The sequence below is a fragment of the Mauremys mutica genome, chromosome 20 (genome assembly GCF_020497125.1).
Source record: "Mauremys mutica isolate MM-2020 ecotype Southern chromosome 20, ASM2049712v1, whole genome shotgun sequence".
In the NCBI taxonomy this organism is placed as follows: domain Eukaryota; kingdom Metazoa; phylum Chordata; order Testudines; family Geoemydidae; genus Mauremys; species Mauremys mutica.
This window is the reverse complement of record NC_059091.1, coordinates 16965217-16985212: the sequence shown is the minus strand read 5'-3', so window position 1 is coordinate 16985212 and position 19996 is coordinate 16965217. Positions and strand designations below refer to the sequence as shown.

At 55.6% G+C, this 19996-nt stretch overlaps 1 protein-coding gene across 1 annotated transcript; it reads left to right on the top strand.

The window, feature by feature from the left end:
* The first annotated feature begins 7232 nt into the window (after positions 1-7232).
* On the top strand, positions 7233-16165 carry LOC123353857 (syntaxin-binding protein 2-like). The gene is made up of 6 exons (XM_044995287.1): positions 7233-7358; positions 8663-8769; positions 9253-9342; positions 12254-12339; positions 13000-13157; positions 16056-16165. The coding sequence occupies exons 1-6, from the start codon at positions 7241-7243 to the stop codon at positions 16133-16135; spliced, it is 639 nt and encodes a 212-aa protein (XP_044851222.1). The 5' UTR covers positions 7233-7240; the 3' UTR covers positions 16136-16165.
* The last annotated feature ends 3831 nt before the right edge of the window (positions 16166-19996 follow it).

Sequence of the window (19996 nt, the reverse complement as noted above, 5' to 3'; positions counted from 1 at the left end):
CCATGAGGCAACTCCCATATTTTCATATATATAGTGCTTACTGTATTTTTCACTCCATGCATCCGATGAAGTGGGTTTTAGCCCATGAAAGCTTATGCCCAAATAAATGTTAGTCTCTATGGTGCCACAAGGACTTCTCATTGTTTTTGCTGATACAGACTAACACGGCTACTACTCTGAAACCTGAATTAAGAAACAGTTGAATGTTGTGTATAATGAGAAACTGCCACTAGAGGGAGCCATGGAGAGTACGCTTTTTGAATCCACAAAGAAAAATGCACCAACATTTGAAAATAGCGGGCCCCATGGGACTAGGAAGAAGGGCTTCTGCAGGAGGTGAGGATAATGACACAGGCTTGGTCATATCATCCCCCTCATTATCTTAATGCAAAGGGAAATGATGTGATATTGACCCTGGAACTAGATACAGGAGGGGCAATGTCCGAGGTCACTCAGGGGGTTACAAATCGCCCGGGGGACGATTGAAAGACACTGAGGTGCTTTTACAGAATTACAATAATGGGCAGACAGGAGTATTAGGCAGTCTCTCAGTCACTGCAATTATAAAGCTAGCTGTTCCCCATTAGAGTTAATTGTATCGGAAGGAAATGGTCCCCCACTGATGGGCAGAAAGTGAGTATCCAACGTTTGACTGGCTTGGAGAGTGATGCACCACATGCCGGACAGAGAGAGGGAACTGAAAGAAAACTACAAAGCTGCATGTAGTACAGACATGGGATTGGTAGAAGGCACAGCAGCAAGGCGGGTTGCATCTGACAAGGCCATTTCTAAACTCCTGAAGGCTAGACTGTGACAAAGTGGGAATTTTCTGTAATATCTTTTATGAAGCCTATGTGTGCCTCAGTTTCCCCTATGAGCTTCAGGGTTACCCTAGGGGATAAAAAGGTTTGTTTGCTCTCTGCAGAGGCTCAGAGACTCTGGTGTGAATGGCTCCTAGCTGTCTGGGGCTTGGGTCCCATATCAATGGAGTTCTCAAGAAGACAATGGCAAACCCAATCACTGAGACTTTGATACCAATGACCATGGATGGCCCACCTCTTCGCAGGAAGCAAGCGGTGTTTGCCCAGCTGGAGAACAAAGGACTGGGGAGGTGCCAGGGGGTGATTAAGTGTTGGCTGCTGAGGGCTTCTGGTCACACACCTGAACTGGGACAGAGCAGTTGGAGACACAGAGCTTTGAGCTCTGTGCTGACCAGGATGGACCCTGCTGTAACTTCCTTTTCTCTGTGCTAGCCAAGGACTTCCTTTGCTGTGTTCCAGCCAACTAATAAACTCTTGTGTGTGACAGCATGGGCTGGGTGTCCCTGCGGATGCTAGTGGAGGAGGAGCATTGCTCCCTAAGATAGTACAAGTCCCCTCAGCTATCTGCCTCAGTTGGACTTGCTGAGTGGAGCACACGGTGCAAAGCAGGGTGCTGAAGGCCCAGAGGTCCAGCCTAAGGAGGTGGTGGAGCCATGTGCTTTCCCTGGAGGAAAAGTGAAGCCACTAAGGGATCTGGTTCACTGAAGGAGTTCTCCCAGAGACTGTTGCAAAGCTGGGCTCATAGCACCGCTCCTGTGGATTGGTGACGGAGACCTGTGCCATATGCTCTGCGACAGACAGAAGAAAACCAAATGGAGAAATTGCAAAACGGTGTAAATTCAAGTTCACTGAATGGGCTGCCCCAGTTGTGTGAACCCCAAAGCATGATGGCAACATAAGAATGTGTGGGGCTATAACATCACCATAAATCCCAGGCTGAAAGTGGACCCATATCCAATTGCTAAACAACAAGATGTATTTGCAGAACTAGGAGCAGGAGTGATGTTTCCCAAAATAGACTTGTCTCAAGCCTACCAGCAGGGGGTACTAGAACCAGATTAAAAAATACCTGACAGTGAAGCCACAGAAGGGGCTATTGGGTGTGAACGATGCCCTTATGACCCCCTTGCGGGGAGTGCACCTGCTGTGTATCAAAGAGTAATGGTCAGGCGCTGCAGGGGGTGAATGGTGATGTCTGTTATGAACTTTTACAAAGACTAGAGGAGGATCTACAGAGATTGTTAACTCTAATGTTATATTTTTGCAAAGAGACGTGTACGTGTTTCAAAATCAGGTTACGCACTTGGAGCATTGTAGAGGTGGAGAAGGGTAAACCCGTTAAAAGAGAAGCCACTGAGAATGCACCAGTAGCACAGAATGTCTTGGAGCTTAGATTGTTTCAGGCCATGTTAAACTACTGTGGAAGGCTACTTCCAAATGTAGCCACATTAAGCAGTCTGATGTCCACGCTGTTATGGAAAAACATGAAGCCGGTTTGGACAGAAAAGGAAAACAAGGGTTTTGAGGTCACAAAAAAGAAGCGGAGTCGTTCCAGGCTCCTGGAACATTTCAGTCCGGGATCCCCCTAGCACTGGTCTGTGAGTGAGGCCTCTCCTGTAGGTGCTGAGGCTGTCGCTGCACACACTGGTAAAGATGGGAGTGAAAACCCCAGAGCATTCCCTCCGGAAAGTTCTCAAAGGCTGAGAGAAACTATTCACAAATAGAAAAAGAGGCTTTCGGCACCATTTGGGGGGGACTTAAACTCCATGAGGGTCTGTTTAGACACATTTGCCCTCATCACTGATCATAAACCCTAGGCCCAAAGGCAGGTGTTCACTGCTAGAGGCAGCTAAGCTTCAGAGATGGGCTGTGATCTCAGCTGCCTACCAGCATGATGTTTATCATACTTCGATGTTCCCCTCTGGTGTTATCTGGACCAGTGACCTGCTAGGTCACTCCAACCCTCAACTCTGGAACCAGCCTTACCCTGCTCTGCTGTGAGAACCCCCACTCTGGGGCTGTTCACACACAGCCTCTGGCATGTAACTGCTCCTTGGACTGTGCAACCAAATGACACTAGCCACTATCTCTGGTCCCAAACGCAACCCTAGGAACTTCCATTTTGCAGTGTCCAGTTATGCCTGCTGGACGCTGCAAGCTTATATGAGTTTGTCAATTTAACAAAGAAATTGACATGTACCAGGCTTGTTATCCCCAGGGGAATCTCTGACACACTTCAACCAAATACACTGCTTCAGGTAGAATAAACCACACAATCCTATAAGGATGAACATGGGGGTGCAGGGTGTTCCCCCGAGGTACACAGTGTCACACATACACCATCTGATGCACTGTCCCATTTGCTTCTTTACACAGGGAAAGAGAGAGGGAAACTCTGTGTATACAGTCTCTTTCCTACATCGCCTCCCTATTACAGCTCAGGAAATTGCTCTGGTAACAAGCACAGACCCTGCTTTAGTTAAGGTGATGCACTGAGCACTTTCAGGGTGGCCAAATCACACAATCAAAGAGCAACTTGGCCCTTGCTATTTCAGGAAAGTGGAGTTATCCATGGAGAATGGTTGTTTGCCATGGTGCCTATGAGTAATAATACCAGAAACCTTACAGAAAAGGCTGCTAGTGGAATTATAGCACCAAGGGTTAGTAATAATGAAAGGGCAGGTGTGACATAGAGACTCCTTGGCAAAGGGACCCTTGTTCTTTGCAAACATCTCTCACCTCTGACCCGACAAGCTCTCTCCACCAACCAAGACTTGCAGGATATTGCTCATAAACAGTAATGTATAAGGTATCTATAGAAAGCTCCATAACTTGTCAAGATTCGTACTCATTACAAGACATACGTATGTACAGGTCATATTTAAGGAATAATGTTTTTATATTGACAACATGCTTTATAAACTTGGAGTAAAAGTCAGTCACCAGGGGATAATATGTCTCAGTGACGGCCTGTTCAAGCAGGAGGGAGTTGTTCCTGTTCTGGTTAGCCGGTGATGTAATGCAAGGCTCCATTGTCCAGCATTACTCCATCCCAAGACTATCCATGGCAAACCATCAGACAGAACTGCAAACAACTGAAACCTCTTGGAGATAAAAAAAAGGAAGATTACAACAGACAGGGGATCACCCTGTCTGGGAGTACAGACTGTGACGCTGGCAGATCACGTGTCAGCTCATGTCAAGGCCTCTAGGCCTCGACTGAAGCCTGACAAAGACATAGCTGGAGCCAGTCTGGCTCGCCTGGGTGTTAGTGTTGTTAAACTAGGTATTAGGGTTTGTGACACAGGGCCAGAAAGGGTTACACAACTAGCAGGCTAATTGACCCAGATTCAACCTTTAAAGACATATTAGTGGATAATTATTGTGCTTTTTGTGTGTTTACATGTGTATTGTTAGAGGCTGACAATGTAACCAAATGGTTCCTGTCTATCGCTGTATTCTGTTAATTCAGAGATTAAAAGGAAATGTTAACATTTAGATGAACTGTGAATGTAGTAATATCATCATCCTTATTTCTCTCTGAAGTTTGTAGTAAACTACCTGTGAATGGCTGACGATGGGCAGTTGCCTTATGTTAATCCATGTAGCTAATTATCGGTGAGGTGTAGGGAATACTCAAAGCCAGGATAATTGCCTATTGTTCACCCAAGGACTGCACGCTGTCAAGAGGCTGCTAGGAAACTATAAAAAGAACTCTAGGGCCTTGATCCTCTCATCTCAGATCTGCTTAAGCTTCATCAGGGGAAGTTTGAGTCACAATTCTAAGGTCTCCAGTCCCATCTGAATCACCCTGATATTGGACACTGGACTGTAACCTATGGATTAATTCTGAAAGTACTTTTTGCAACTGTAAAGCTCACCATCTCTGCTATGAAACTGACCTAAGAACTCTATTCATATCTGTATGTATAATGATCTCCACCCAATACTTTCTCTTTTCTTTTTTAATACATTTTAGTTTAGTTCATAAGAATTGGCTGTTAGCATGGATTTGAGTAAGATCTGAAATATTCATTAACTTGGTGGGTGATGTGCCCGATCCTTTGGGACTGGTAAAACTTTTTATATAATGAACTAAATTTTCAGTAATCCTCATCATATTTGACTTGGCTGTCTGGGTGGAAGCTCAAGGCTGGGTTGCTATAAGGGAACTGTATTTCTGGCTTCTGGGTAACCAGTAAGGTGTTGGGGAAGCTGTTTTGTTGCTGGCTTGGTGAATCTAAGTATTAGAATAACTGCTAATTTGGGGGATTGTCTGCCCCATTCTTTGCAGTTTGCCCTAATTGAGCAGCTGCAGTATGTGCCTCCCCGCCCCCCCGGACCTCAGTCACGTGGTTATAAAAATGTTCTCTGTGTTTAGACTTTATGGAATGCTTGTAAGTTGCTGTATGTGTTAACCTCACTTATAGCTGTAGCCCATGTTATAAGGTAATTATGGTGGGGCAGCTGCCCCACCCCTATGAGAGATTGGGGTAGGGCAGGCCAGAGCAGCTGCTCCAAGAGGCAGCCAATCAGGGAAGGACTGTGGGAGAGCCAATGAGGGCTGAGCAAGTGGCGGCCAGTCAGGGCCAGGCTCAGCCCTATATAAAGGCTGCCTAGGAGAGGAGCAGGCAGTTGTTCCCAGACCTCCAACAGGGGAGGTCTGTCTCCTGAGCTAGGAGACCAACACCAGGGATAGTGCAGTGCTGGGCAGGCTTGGGGGAGCCGAAGGGAACTCTAGCCTGCTACCTGCCAGGTAGGGTGACCAGACAGCAAGTGTGAAAAATCAGGATGGGGGTGGGGGGTAATAGGAGCCTATATAAGAAAAAGACCCAAAATCGGGACTGTCCCTATAAAATCGGGACATCTGGTCACCCTACTGCCAGGCTACAGGCCCTGAGGGAAGGGCCTAAAGGGTGCAAAGGATCAGAGGGCTAGTAACCCAGGGAGACCAGACAGCAAGCGAGGGGAGAGAAGGAGGGCAGGGAGGCTGCTGTTAGAGAGTCTCTGGGTCGGGACCTGGAGTAGCGGGTGGGCCTGGGTCCCCCCTCTTCTCCCTCATATTGCACCTGGCCATGGGAAGTAGCCATATTGAACTACACCATACCCCGGATGGAAGGGGTTAGACTTTGGGGTGTGGATGACCACTGCGGCAGGTGGAGGACTGCTGTTAAACCCCCCTGTCCTCCGAAGGCTTTGGGGTCCCATTTCCTGGGCACTGACTCTGTCTGTTACCTCTTCACAGAAACAGAGCCCCGCAGCCCACCTGCCTTAGGCCGTAGGCCCAGCACTGACCCCCAAGTAGCCCAGTAGCTTAACCCCCCACTTCTCCCAGATCTCCCCCTGGAGGTGTGGGCCGGCTGGGTTCCCTCTTCCAGGGGCCAGGTGGTCAGTGTAGCACGGAGCGCACAGACACCACGTGCAGGGTTCTAGCCCGTTGCTCTTCACTTAACAGAGCCCAGATCATAAGGGAAATAACCATCCCCCAATCGCAGTGCCGCTCACCAGCTCACCTGTTCCTTGGGAGTCCTTCGGGGTATGTCTGGGTTCAGGTCACAGGGTCCCCCTCACCACATTGGGATCCTGCAGCAACTGGGGGTGGGGGAGCTCTGGGGAGCTTCTTTAGCTGGTGAAAATGTACAAAGATACGAAATAGATCAGCCCTGGCCCTTTGTAACCTTCCAGCCCTGCTGTCACCTGCCTCAGCCTCCCCCGGTGATCCCAGACCTCGAGCAGGTGCCTTTGTAGCCAGGCCACCCCCTCCCCAGACAACCCGCTGGGAGCCAGTCTATTGGCTTGGGTGTCTGTAGTAGAACAGAGGATCATCCTGAGTTAACGACCTTCAGGATTTGGCCCATTTGCACATGCAGGTATCTGATTTAGGGCAGAGGCCAGTTAGGATTTGGGCTTTGCCGCTGTCTGGGTTTAGAGACATTGGCTGAGGTCTTTCAATCGAGAGGGGCTGCTATGAATTGTATTATGGTAGCACCCAAGAGCCCCAGTCATGGGCCAGGCCCCCATTATGCCAGGTGCTGTACAAACCCCAGTGAAGCATGTAACCAAAAGGGTCTGTGGGCAGAGCCTGGCTGGGGGGCAGAGTCTGGCTCATGGACTCAGCCTGGAGAGAGGGGTCTCAGACCCGCAGGCTCGCTGGAGCCAGGGCCAGCCCCCCCATGCAGCACCGGGGGTGCAGAAGAGGGACATGGGGCTTGTGTTACTCCCTGGGGGCCCATTGCACACCCCAGGGGGAGCCGACCCCAGGGAGGAGGGGGTCCTGGCACAGGGGGTAGGCGAGCTGTGGGTCGTGGGGCCATCGCGTCTCCCATCCTGCTGCGGGAGCTGGAGAAAGCAGAGTGGCCTGACCTGGGCCTTGTGTGTGCACCTCCCTCACCCCCCAGGACCTGGCCATGGGGACTGACATGGATGGGAAGAAGATCAAGGACCCCATGAAGATCATCGTGCCCGTCCTGCTGGACCCCAGCATGCCGGCCTACGACAAGCTCCGCATCATCCTGCTCTATATCTTCCTGAAGAACGGTAACACCACAGGCCTGCAGGGGGCAGCACTGGGGGGCCTACCGCTGCAGGGGGCGCCCCCTGGAGGCAGTGCCCAGGCCTGTGGGGCTGGAGGGAATAGCACTGCTCAGACTGGCACCCCCCCAGACATGCAGGGCGCCTCCCAGCCAACCGCTTCCCAGGGCCTGTGTCCAGCCTGGCTCTACGGCCCTGTCTCCCCTCTGCCCACCTCTTGGTGCCTGTGAGCCAGCGAGTGCGGCCTTTGCTCCTTGCGGCTGCCTTCCCAGCAGTGTCCACGCTCCCCCCAGCCCATTCTCTGCAGGGAGGGAAAATGGAGACACAGACCCGGAGCAGCCCCGCCGCCTGCTCTCTGCAGGGAGGGGGATGGAGACACACACCTGGAGCAGCCCCCCGGCCCGTTCTCTGCAGAGAGGGGGAACATCCCTCCCTTCCTGCAGGCTGTTCAGATGCCATGTTCTGCCTCTGAGCCCCCTGCGACCAGCTCCCTGCCCACCCCTTGTGTCCTCCCTGGACCAGCTCCCTGCTTCTTGCTGCATCCAGCCCCTTCCCCCAGCTCACCAGGGCCTGGGGAACCTCCCTGACCCTGACATTGGCACAGTCCCTCGTCCCCCATCGGTTCCTGCCCCATGCTGGCTCGGTGGGGCAGGGTCCTGCTCCGGGGCCCTTCCTGTAACCCTGCTCAGGCACTGCCCCTGTGCCCATTGCCCAGGCCAGGTGCCCTCATGTGGCTCCTCTGGCTGCCCAGTTTCCTGGCCAGGGGGGCGCTGTGGAGTTGCCAGGCCTCCCCCTCTGCACTAAGCAGCAGTAAATGGTTTGGGGGGGGTTGCCGTCCCTTCAGCTCAAGGCCTCACAGCCTTAAAGAGCCAGGCCTCGGCTCTGACACTGCACCTGACTGGCCGCAGAAGGGGGAGCCCAGATTAGGGGGAGGGGGGCTCCCACTGCACTGCCAGGGGGAGCTAGAGAGACCCCTGCCCCCAGCGCCCGAGAGAACCTGTGGAGGGAGGAGCAGCAAGAACCTAAATTTGATCATTAACTGCATGGGGTCTAGTGGTTAGAGTGGATGGTGCTGGGAGCCAGGACTCCTGGGTTCTACCCCCAGCTCTGAGAGAGGGGTGGGGTCTAGTGGTTAGAGGGGGGCTGGGAGCCAGGACTCCTGGGTTCTGCCCCCAGCTCTGAGAGGGGTGGGAAGAGCAGGATCTCAGGATTTGATCGGGGAACTAGGACTCCTGGGCCACGCACTGAATGTGCCTGGGCTGTGGGTGTGTCCCAGGGGTGCTAGCGCTGACCTGTCTCTCCCTATGCAGGTGTGAGCGAGGAGAACCTCACCAAGCTGATCCAGCATGCCAACATCCAGCAGCAGAGCGACATCATCCACAACATGGAGCTCCTGTGCACCTCCCTCAGGCGTGGGGTAAGGGACTAGGGCCAGAAGCCAGCAGCTGTACCCATGCCAGGGGGCAGATCTGGGCTGCACAGGGGTGCCCCCTATGGCAGTGACCTACTCCCAACACAGAGGTGACCTCTGCCCCTGTACAGTGGGGTGACGCCCTCCCCATATGAGGGTGACCCCTGAGTTACTCCCCATCTGGGGTGACCTCTTCTGCCCCTGCAGAGGACCCTGGGGATCAGGACCTCAGATCGCCAGGGAGCTGGAGCTGATGACCACTGCATGGGGTGGCCATGCGGCAAATTGGGGGAAGCGGCTCTCTCCTCCCATCAGTCTCTCTCCCCTCCTCTCTCTCTCGCTCAGTGATCCATTCTGTTCTTTTCTCTGCTTCTCCCCTGCCAGCCCGGCTGGAGCGACTCAGATAGGCCACGCTGTCCCTGTCTGCCCCCGTTCCCACCTCACACCCCCTCCCTGCTGCCTCTCACCCTCTCTGCCTTCCTCCCCCAGAGCGGGCAGCTGCGACCCGAGAGGAAGATGAGGCTGGAGTCCACCTACCAGCTCTCCCGCTGGACCCCCATGCTCAAGGACGTCATGGAGGTACCCGGCCGTCTGCTTCCTGGCCTTGGGGGTGGGGGTCACACCTGGCAGGCTGGGCACAAGGTGGAGGGGTTGGTTTGGGGTCAGCCGTGGTAGAGCCCTGCATATCCGCGCACCATTTCTGCGGATAGTGGATCGGCTGCAGACACAACCGTGCAGGGCTCTACTCCCCAGCAGCGCCTGGCCTGTGGCGTCAGGCTCAGGCAGCCCAGAGGGTGCAGTACGCTCAGGGCCAGTGGCTGGGTGACAGGTCGGAGTCGGGGCTGTCCGGCACCCACTCGCCTTGCCACGCTGCTTCCTGTCCAGCAGCTCGAGCAGCACCAGCGTCCCCACCAGCTCCTGGGCAGCAGGATTTGGGATTGGAGCGGGCAAGGCCCCGGCGCCCCACCCCACAGTGATGCAACACGCTCTGCTGCTGCCGTGTACTATCGCTTGTGGCCCCCCAGGAGCGTCACGTGAGGAGACACCCTTTCCCCTCAGCCCCCACCCCCTCCACGCTGCCCCTTCTCCTCCAGTCCCTGCCCCCGCGCTGCCCCTTCTCAAGACCCCGCACCCACATTGCCCCTTCTCCTCAAGACCCTGCCCCCTCCATGTTGCCTCTTACCCCCAGTACCCACCCTCACTGCCCAGGGCCGCCCAGAGGATTCCGGGGGCCTGGGGTCTTCGGCAGCGGGGGGCCTTTCCGTTCCGGGACCCGCCGCCGAAGTGCCCCGAAGACCCGCGGCGGGGGCCCCCCCCCGCCGCCGAATTACCGCCGAAGCAGGACCCGCTGCCGAAGTGCAGCCAGAACGGAAGGGCCTCCCACCACCGAATTACCGCCGAAGACCCGGCTGCACTTTGGCGGCGGGTCCCGCTTCGGCGGTAGTTCGCCGGCGGGGGGGTCCTTCCTCCCCGGAGCGGAAGGACCCCCCGCCGGCGAAGACCGGGAGCAGAAGAAGCTCCTGGGCCCGGCCCCGCAAGAGTTTTCTGGCCCCCCCGGAGCAAGTGTAGGACCCCACTCCAGGGGCCCCGAAAAACTCTCATGGGGGCCCTGGCGGGACCCGGGGCCTGGGGCAAATTGCCCCTCTTGCCCCCCCCCTCTGGGCAGCCCTGTCACTGCCTCTTCTCTGCAGGACCCCTTTCCCCCCGCCCCCAGCCCTTGTGAGGGCTTGCTGCAGCCAGTGAGGATGCAGATACAGGTAAAAGACAGCTAGTGGATCGCAGGCTGATGCACATCCACATTTTTGTATCTGCGCAAGGCTCTAGCCATGTGAGAGGCTCATCAGAGAGTCCTCTCCTGCTGCCATTCTTAGGGGTCATAGAATCATAGAATCTCAGGGTTGGAAGGGACCTCAGGAGGTCATCTAGTCCAACCCCCTGCTCAAAGCAGGACCAAACCCAACTAAATCATCCCAGCCAGGGCTTTGTCAAGCCTGACCTTAAAGACCTCTCAGGAAGGAGATTCCACCACCTCCTTAGGTAACCCTCCTTAGGGTCTTAAATCATAGAGATGAGTGCAGGGGAGTTGTGTTACCCCGGTGCTGACATGCTGCCACCTCTGGGGTGGGGCACAGGCGGTTTATACAGGGATCCCTCACCGGGGCTGAATTCTTCCTGAGGAGTGACAGGCAGCTGTTAACAGCCGCACAGCAGCACTGCCTGAGAATCTAGGGCAGGAGGTGATGAGTGTGTGGGGCTGGAAGTGCAGGGGTCCAGGTAGCACACTGTCATGACTGTCACTGGAATGTGAATGGCCGGCAGGGTCCTTGGCCTCAACTCCAGTGAGGAGCAGCTGTTTGTCGTTCATCTGAAGGACGAACTCCTGCAGCACAGTACTGGTCACTGACTGACCGGGAGAGCACCCTCTGCAGAGCCCCCCCACCCCGGCTCCCTGCAGTACAGCACCCCCTAGCGCTGCACTGGGGCCGACACTGACTGCCAGGGGAGAGCACCCCCTGCTGAGCCCCCCCCCCCCCGCCCACTCCTTGCAGTACAGCACCCCCTAGTGCCGCACTGGGGTCATAGAGCACCCTCTGCTGACTCACTAGCACCCCTCCACTGGCTTTTCCTTAGAGGTTTCCTATCCAAGCACTGCCTGAGCCCAAACCTGCTTAGCTTGTGAGCGGTGACATGGTCTCTTCTCTCCCCCCAACCTTGCTGGGGCCTGAGCCCCTCATCGCCCTGCCCTGTGGGGCACTCCTCGAGGGGGTGGGGGGGCACACTTAGTTGCCTTCAACCTACTGGCTTGGGGCTCCTCCAGGCCAAGAATTAACCCCGCTGCCCGAGCTCCTGTCCCACAGGCAGGAGGCTTCCAGGCCCCTGCTCCAGCGCTGTGATGGTTCCTCCTGTGGGATTTTGGGGCAGGCAGTTACAGTAGCCTCAATCCCGTGCCTAATCCAATCAGCCCCGCCCCCCCGCGCCAGCCGCAGCTCGTCAGGCCTTAAGCTTCCCTGTACAAGTCAACTCAGCGGATTAATGTAAAAGCCCCTATTATGTGGCATTAGAATGTATCATAGCCTGGGCCCCCTGCGTGGCTGGGACACACCTCATGGGGCAAGAGGCAGGGCCTGGATCTGCCCGCAGCAGGGAAGGGGCACTGAGGGCAGCCCCCTGCCTCCCCCCCTCCCAAGTGTGGGGCCCTGGATCCAGCTGCAAGACGTCTCTGCCCTCCCCATAAGGGTGGATGAGTGGGAAGTTCACAGCAGGGCACTGAGCAGCTGAGGGGGATGTGGGGAGATGGGGGGGCATCACAGGAGGAGTCAGCGTGGTCTTTGCTGGCTCCCCATGCCCCTCCCCCAGGGGTTGTCAATCATTCAGTGAGGAGCTGTCCCAGCCCCTCCCCGCCATGGGGTCCGGCTTGGCTACCAGGTCCGAGGTTACTGCTGCTTCATTGGCCCCTGCTGACCTGTCCTCCCCCCCTGTCCCTCCCCAGTACATCATTGAGGACAGACTGGACAGGGAGCTGTGGCCTTTCGTGTCGGACCCGGTCCCTGCCGCCAGCCCCCAGGCTGTTGTCAGGTAAGGCTGAGCCTGGCTGGGCCGAGGGGGGCAGAGCCCTGACACCCCCCCACCCCCACGCCCAAGGGTGTAGGAGCCTCTGTGCGTGGCCAGGACCCTGCCCTCTACAGGGGAGAGGGTGCCCAAGAGCCTGGAGCCCTGGACCCCTCTCAGCATGTCTCCCGCCCCCCAGCAGCCCCTCAACACACCAGGGCCCAGGATGGAGGGACGGGACTGGCCGGGCTGTACACAGCACCCCCAGCCCAGGGCAGGTGCCGCCCTCCCCTACTCCCTCTTGCCTGCTTTGGGGCTCCTGTCCCACTGCCTTGGGCAGGTCCTGCCCCCCAGCCTCCTCCGGGCCCTGCCCTTCCATCTGGCATCCCTCAGCAAGCCCCTGGTATCCACACTGCCCCTCTCTCCCCCCAGCCCCCACTCCAGGCAGTGCCCACCCCTCCGCCTGGCATTCCCTCAGCGAGCCCCTGGTATCCACACTGCCCCTCTCTCCCCCCAGCCCCCACTCCAGGCAGTGCCCACCCCTCCGCCTGGCATTCCCTCAGCGAGCCCCTGGTATCCACACTGCCCCGCTCTCCCCACAGCCCCCACTCCGGGCAGTGCCCACCCCTCCGCCTGGCATTCCCTCAGTGAGCCCCTGGTATCCACACTGCCCCTCTCTCCCCCCAGCGCCCGCTTTGGGCATTGGCACAAGAACAAGCCAGCGGCCAAGTACCCGACGGGCCCGCGCCTCATCGTCTACGTGCTGGGTGGGGTGTCCATGTCTGAGATGCGCTGCGCCTACGAAGTGACCCAGGCCAGCGAGGGCAAGTGGGAGGTGGTGATTGGTGAGTGGGGCGAGTCCTGGGGGGAGGGCAGCTGGAATGCCCAGGTCAGGGACAGTCGGGACCCTCTGGGAGGGGGAGACCCTAGAACTGCCTGCCCAGCACCCACAGGGCGCCCATGCCACCCTCTGTCCTCCTGCACCCGGGGGGCCTGGGAACAGATGTGCTGGCCCCACCTGCCCGCAGCCCCACATGGCCTGTATCTAGCCACCTGATCTCCTGGCCCCTGGCTCCCCAGGGCTCTCCTTGCCCAGGGACCATGTGTGGGGGCCCAGTCAGACACCCCCAGTAACACCCATAGGGATATGGCTCACCCCCTGCACACACCAAGGGTGAGGAACACTGTCAGCGGGTGGATTCTTGCCTGGCCGTGCAGGGTACAGCAGTACAAGGGGTGCAGTGCCAGGCCGCGGGGGGCAGGAGACAGCCCCTCTCCCCCCGCACTAGAGCAGGGTCCAGCTGCAAGGATGGGGGATGTGGGATTAGAATGTGAGATACTGAGCTGATTATGCTGGGAGTTGTGTGTGAAGGACTGGCCTTGGGCTTGTTCTCATTGGCCAGCTAATTGTAAATAGGATACAGGTGTGTAGGATAATTACCCTATGGGTTACAGCTGCAGCTGTGTTGATTTGATTAATCAATTAGCCACCATCTTGTATATAAGAGCATGCTGGGAAATGAATAAAGAAGCATATGCATATACACACACGCTGTTTCTCTCTCTCTCTGCTTGGGCTCTGTTCCTGCTCGAGTGTGATGCAACAAATGGTGACCCTGATGTGATGCAACAAATGGTGGAGAATGCCGGCATTGATGCCGATGGCCTGAGAAAAAAGAGACGTGCCTGAGCTCAGTGTTGCGTGGCTAGGAGCCGCAAGAAAGCCCAATAAGAAAGGAGGCGCACCTGAGCTCAGAGTCGAAGCAGCGGCAAGCTGCAGGGCGTCTGAAAAGGGAGCCCAGGGAAGAAGGGCGGCTATAAGTCGCAGGGAAGAAGGGCGGCTATAAGTCGCAGGGAAGAAGGGCGGCTATAAGTCGCGGAGAAGAAGGGCGGCTATAAGTCGCGAAAGAAGGGCAGAGCAGTTAAAAGGGAGGCTAAGCCCAGGGAAGAGCGGCTATAAGTCGCAGAGAAGAAGGGCGGCTATAAGTCGCAGAGATAAGCGGCGGCTATAAGTCGCGAAGAAGAAGGGCGGCTATAAGTCGCGAAAGAAGGGCAGAGTAGTTGCTATGGAAACCGCTGTGGAAGCGGAAGATATGCATCGCGGAGCGGGGCAGGCTGCAGGAGGGAGACTAGGTCTTACCAGTTAATGATGTTGATTTCCAGGACATTGAGCACAGCAAGTGTTGAGATCCTTAAGACTGCCCGGGAGATCATCATGTGGGATTGTTACTTCCCCTACAATTACCAGAGTCCTCTAGACTCCATGCTGTGAAACAAGGAGGAGCTTGGAACTTTGAAATCAAGCTGGAGGCGGGGGTGGAGAAGATCAAGGTCTCTCAGGCAGCTGCAGAACTTTAGTAGGAGTTCTCTTCAAGCATGAACAGCTGCCTTTCCTTCTAAAGAAAACACTATCTCTGTGCCATTGAGTGCATGTTAAAATATATAAGAACTCAGTTTTAATAAGAGAACAGTGTTGCTAAATGGAAAGGTTTTTTGTTTTGTTTTTAAATTTTTAAGACTTGGGAGTTAACTCAGACTGCTTTGCAGCTGCCTTTAAATCAGTATGTGATGTTTTTGATAGAAATTGCCTCACAGATTTTATTCTTATGACACATTCACTACAGAATGTCCAACTTGTTTACTGTCTTTATTTGTGCTTCTCAAGATGTTGTTTTGAAAATTGTGTTAGAGAAGCTATATTGGAGAGTTAAAGTTATAACTGCTTTTTAGTTTTTACAATTCTATCACTTGCTCAAGAAATTTTGTGTTTAGTGTACCATGCAATTATTATTATTAAGAGTTATGTTTTGTGTTTTTTGTTTTGTCTTGTGATGTCTTCTGGCCAGAATTGTTGTTGTTGTTGTTAAGTGATGTGTTTTTAACAGAGAAGGGGAAATACCCCCCCCCCATCCTCAGTGTCAGTTTGATCGCCTGACATCTGAGGAATGCTTTGGTAAAACAGAGAGGGGGGAATCCTGTAAAATTCACATCACTTGTTTGTTGTATTTTGTCTTTGTTTGGTGTTTTTGCGGTTATATGTTAATGATTGCATGGTTATATAGGTTTTAATTTTTGGCTTGTGAACAGATTATTTAGTGGTCGTGTATTGTGATTTTATTTGAAGGCTCTGAGGCAGATCCTCAGCTGGTGTTATTTTACACCAGCTGAGGACCTGCACCTATCTGTTTTAAACATTATTGTTCTTTAGTTTTTCACCATAATATTTATTATGATAATTTAAACTTCTTGGACAAGACTAAGATAGATTGTGGTGTTATAAGTTGGAAATGTTTTGTGAATGTTTTTTATCCTCTTTTCCTTTCCCTCTTCTTTATTTTGAATAGAGGGGGGAGATGTGGGATTAGAATGTGAGATACTGAGCTGATTATGCTGGGAGTTGTGTGTGAAGGACTGGCCTTGGGCTTGTTCTCATTGGCCAGCTAATTGTAAATAGGATACAGGTGTGTAGGATAATTACCCTATGGGTTACAGCTGCAGCTGTGTTGATTTGATTAATCAATTAGCCACCATCTTGTATATAAGAGCATGCTGGGAAATGAATAAAGAAGCATATGCATATACACACACGCTGTTTCTCTCTCTCTCTGCTTGGGCTCTGTTCCTGCTCGAGTGTGATGCAACAAATGGTGACCCTGATGTGATGCAACAGGGGGAGAGGGTGATACCAGCCTCATGCCTCCCCCACTGTGCCCACCACTGCCAACCACCTCTCTCCTCCCCAGGTTCCAGTCACATCCTGACCCCCAAGTGCTTCCTAGATGACGTCCAAACCCTCGACCAGCTAACCCCCGAGGAGGCCTAGAAGCAGCCCCCTCCCCCAGAGACTCTGCCCTGCCCCCAGCTCCACCTGCTTTTTTCAACAAGGCACCTTCCCCCCTACTCCTGGCTGCGGTGTCAGTTCTTGGTGGGGAGGGGGGGACGGGACCTCCAGGCTGCTTGGCTGTTAGGGCAGGGGGCAGGTCAGGTTCCCTCCCTCTGGCACAGCATTTAGGGTTGTCACCCTTTGTGCCCCATGGCCACCCTGCCCCCGATGGGTAGGGGGAGAGTCAGGCTCCGTTATCTACCAGCTTCAGCCGTTCCTACCTCCCCTGCCTGGGACCCAAAGCACAGCCCCTCCCCCTCCCTCTCCTGTCACCCCTCTGCCAGCGATGGGGGGCGCACAGAGGCTGCTACCAGCGTCTGGCTTTGCGGAGATGTGAGCCAGCCACTGAGCCCCAGGCTGTGTCTGTCCAGTCTGCGAAGGGTTAAAGAGAACTCACCTTCTGGCCCCATATCATCCCCTTTCACCCAGCCCTGGCTCCCTGCACCCCTCCCACCACAGCCTGGCACCCTGGCCTCTCGGCCCCGTCCCCCAGTGGGGACCTCGGCTCCAGAAGCAGGGAGGGGTTCTAGGAGGAGTTGCAGTCAGAGTGCCCAAGTAAGTGGGGGTGGAGCCAGGACTGCATAGGAGGCGCGTCCAGGGTTGGTCAGCAACAGGTAGGGTGACCAGATGTCCCAGTTTTATAGGGGAGTCCTGATATTTGCAGCTTTTTCTTATATAAGCTCCTATTACCCCCCACCCCTTGTCCCTATTTTTCACACTTGCTGTCTGGTCACTCTAGCAGCTGGGCAAAGCCGGGCTGCATCTAGGGCCCCGCAGGACGGGCTCACCACCCCGATGGGCCTGGATCAAATGCCCCTGCCCATTAGAGCCACCCCCTGAGCACCTGGAGCCCCAGCACCATCTGAGGCAGCCAGCTCCAGCCCCCTTGGCTCTGATCAGGCCCTGAGCCAAGCCTCACCCCCTGCATCCCACGGGTCCTAGAGGCCCCCTTCCTCTTGCCCGCCAGCAGGGCTGTGCTGGGGCAAGCGCTGGCAGGAGTGACCCCAGGTAAAGGCAGTGACCTCCTTTACTGGGAGTGACCTCCGGGGGGGGCGGGGCAGGGAAAGTTTGTGTGTTCGCAGCTCTGAGGCCCCCCCCGCCCATTATCACACAGTCAGTGCTGGGCCCTGCCCCCGGCTACTGCCCTGCTGGGCATGTGCCTGGGCCAATGAGGTGTGATGCCAAAGGCTGGCCAAGGTCTCTGTTGCTATTCACAGGCAGGGGAAGGGAGGGACAGGGCGGGGCGTGTGGCTGAGGACCCAGGGAGCGGGATCTCCCCAGCTCCTCCTCCAGTCCCGCTGCAGGTCCCAGCAGGATTTTGCCGCCCCAAGCACGGCAGGCACCGCACCCAGACTCTGACCTGGGCATCGACCCACCAGTACCCCCCGACGCCTAGGCACTGTGCCAGTTTCCTCGCCAGCACCAGAGGAGGCCATAATGGCACTGATGCCCGTCCCACAGGAGGACTTCAGGGCTCACCAGGAGCTCCTTACATGGGTGGCATCCAGTCTCCAGCTCCAGGCTGAGGAGATGGAGGAGCCGTCTGACTCTCTTTTTAATGTGCTCTCGTCCTCGGCACCAGGCTGGATGGCCCTGCCTCTCCACAAGGGGGTAGCCAATATCTCGACTACGCTGTGGCAAACCCCAGCTTCCTTGGCCCCCATCTCCAAGAAAGTGGAGAGGAAATACTTTGTGCCAGCTAAGGACCATGAGCACCTGTATTCCCACCTGGCACCTAACTCCCTGGTGGTGGAATCAGTGAACCACCAGGAATGTCACGGTCAACCCGCACCCACCCCCAAAGACAAGGATGCCAGGAGACTAGATACGTTTGGTAGGAAGGTTTATTCCTCAGCAAGTTTCCAGCTCAGGGTGGCCAACCATCAAGCTCTACTGAGCCAGTATGACTTCAGCCTATGGGGGTCCCTACCAAAGTTTGAACCTCTCCTCCCGGAGTGGGACAAAAAGGAGTTCAGGGCTCTGGTAGAGTAAGGAGCGGCAGCGGGTAAAGCAGCCCTCCAGGCGGAGTCGGACGCGGCCGACACAGCAGCCCGCTCAATGGCCTCTGCCATATCCATGCACAGGGCATTGTGGCTTCTCCTGTCCGGACTGTCTGCAGAGTCCCAGTCCTTGATGCAGGACCTTCCCTTCGACGGGAAAGCGTTGTTCGCGGACCAAACTGATGTCCACCTGCATGGGATGAAAGACTCCTGCACCACCCTGCAAACCTTGGGCCTGTACGTCCCTCCGGCGAAGGACAAGCCCAGGCCGCAGGCTTCGGCTCCCCCTGCTAGGAGCAGATACAAGCCCCCGCCCAAGAGACAGAGGGAACAGAGGCGTAGGTCCCAACGTCAGTCCCGCTCAGCCCCACGGCCAGGCCCCTCAAAGGGCAAAAGGCAGGGAAAGAGGCGGTTTTGACTCTTTGCAGGGGGCCACCGGGCCTGTTACAGGGAAGCCCCCCAGTTAATAAAATTTGTGTTCTGCAACCATTTATCTGTCTTCCGTGTGGAGTGGTCCCATATAACATCGGACCAGTGGGTCCTCAACACTGTCTCCAAGGGCTACATGTTGCAGTTCACCTCACACACATCCCACCCCACCCTGCCCCAGGTGAGCCTCGGGGACCCGGAGCACGCCCGCCTCCTAGACCAGGAGGTGGCACGCCTCCTCCGCCTGGGGGCGGTGGAACGGGTACCAGCAGAATTCCAGGGCAAGGGTGTCTGCTCCTGGTACTTCCTGATCCTGAAGGTGAAAGGGGGGCTCAGACCCATCCTAGACCTACGGGATCTCAACAGTTTTATGGTCCACTACAGGTTCTGGATGGTATCCCTGGCCTCACTCGTTCCCTCCCTGGACCCGGGGGTCGCGGCCCTGGACCTTCAGGACGCATATTTCCATATCCATATATTCGAGGGACACAGACGCTTCTCCAATTCCTGGTAAGGGGGGGACCATTACAAGTTCACGGTTCTCCCGTTTGGCCTTTCCACGGATCCCAGGGTTTTCACCAAACGCATGGCGGTGGTAGCAGCCTACCTCTGGAGGAGAGGGGTGCAGCTCTTCCCATACCTGGACGATTGGCTTCTCAAGGGCGCCTCCCGGTCCCAAGTGCAGGCCCAGGTGGGACTTCTCCTATCTACATGCACAGATCTCGGCCTAGTCTACGTTAGTTCCGGTTCAGCACATAGAATGCATAGGGGCGCTACTGGACTCATTAGAAACCACAACCTCTCTTCCCCGAGACAGGTTCGAGGCCCTCAAAGGTCTCATTGCCTCGGTCATGACCTTCCCCGTGATGACGGTGAGGGCGTGCCTTCAGATCCTCGGGCACATGGCGGCATGCATATACGTGGTTCGCCACGCCAGGCTCAGAATGAGGCCCCTCCAACTCTGGCTGGCCTCCCAGTATTCCCAGGCCTGGGACAGGCTAGACAAGGTTGTCACAATACTGTCCCAGGTAGTTGCTGCCCTTCAATGTTGGTCCCTCCCGTGCAACATGCTGCACGGGGTCCCCTTCTGAGAAATCTCCTCCTCACTAGACCTGGTGTCGGATGCCTCAGACCTGAGCTGGGGGACCCATATAGGGAACATTTAAACACAAGGGAGATGGTCGGCCTTGGAATTATCCCTACACATAAACATCAGGGAGCTCAGGGCAATACGGTTGGCATGCGTAGCTTTCAGTGGGCACCTTCGCGGGAAGGTGGTCAGAGTCCTCATGGACAATACGACTGCGACGTATTACATCAACAGATAGGGAGAAACGTGCTGCTCGGCCCTGTGCCTGGAAGCCCTGAGCCT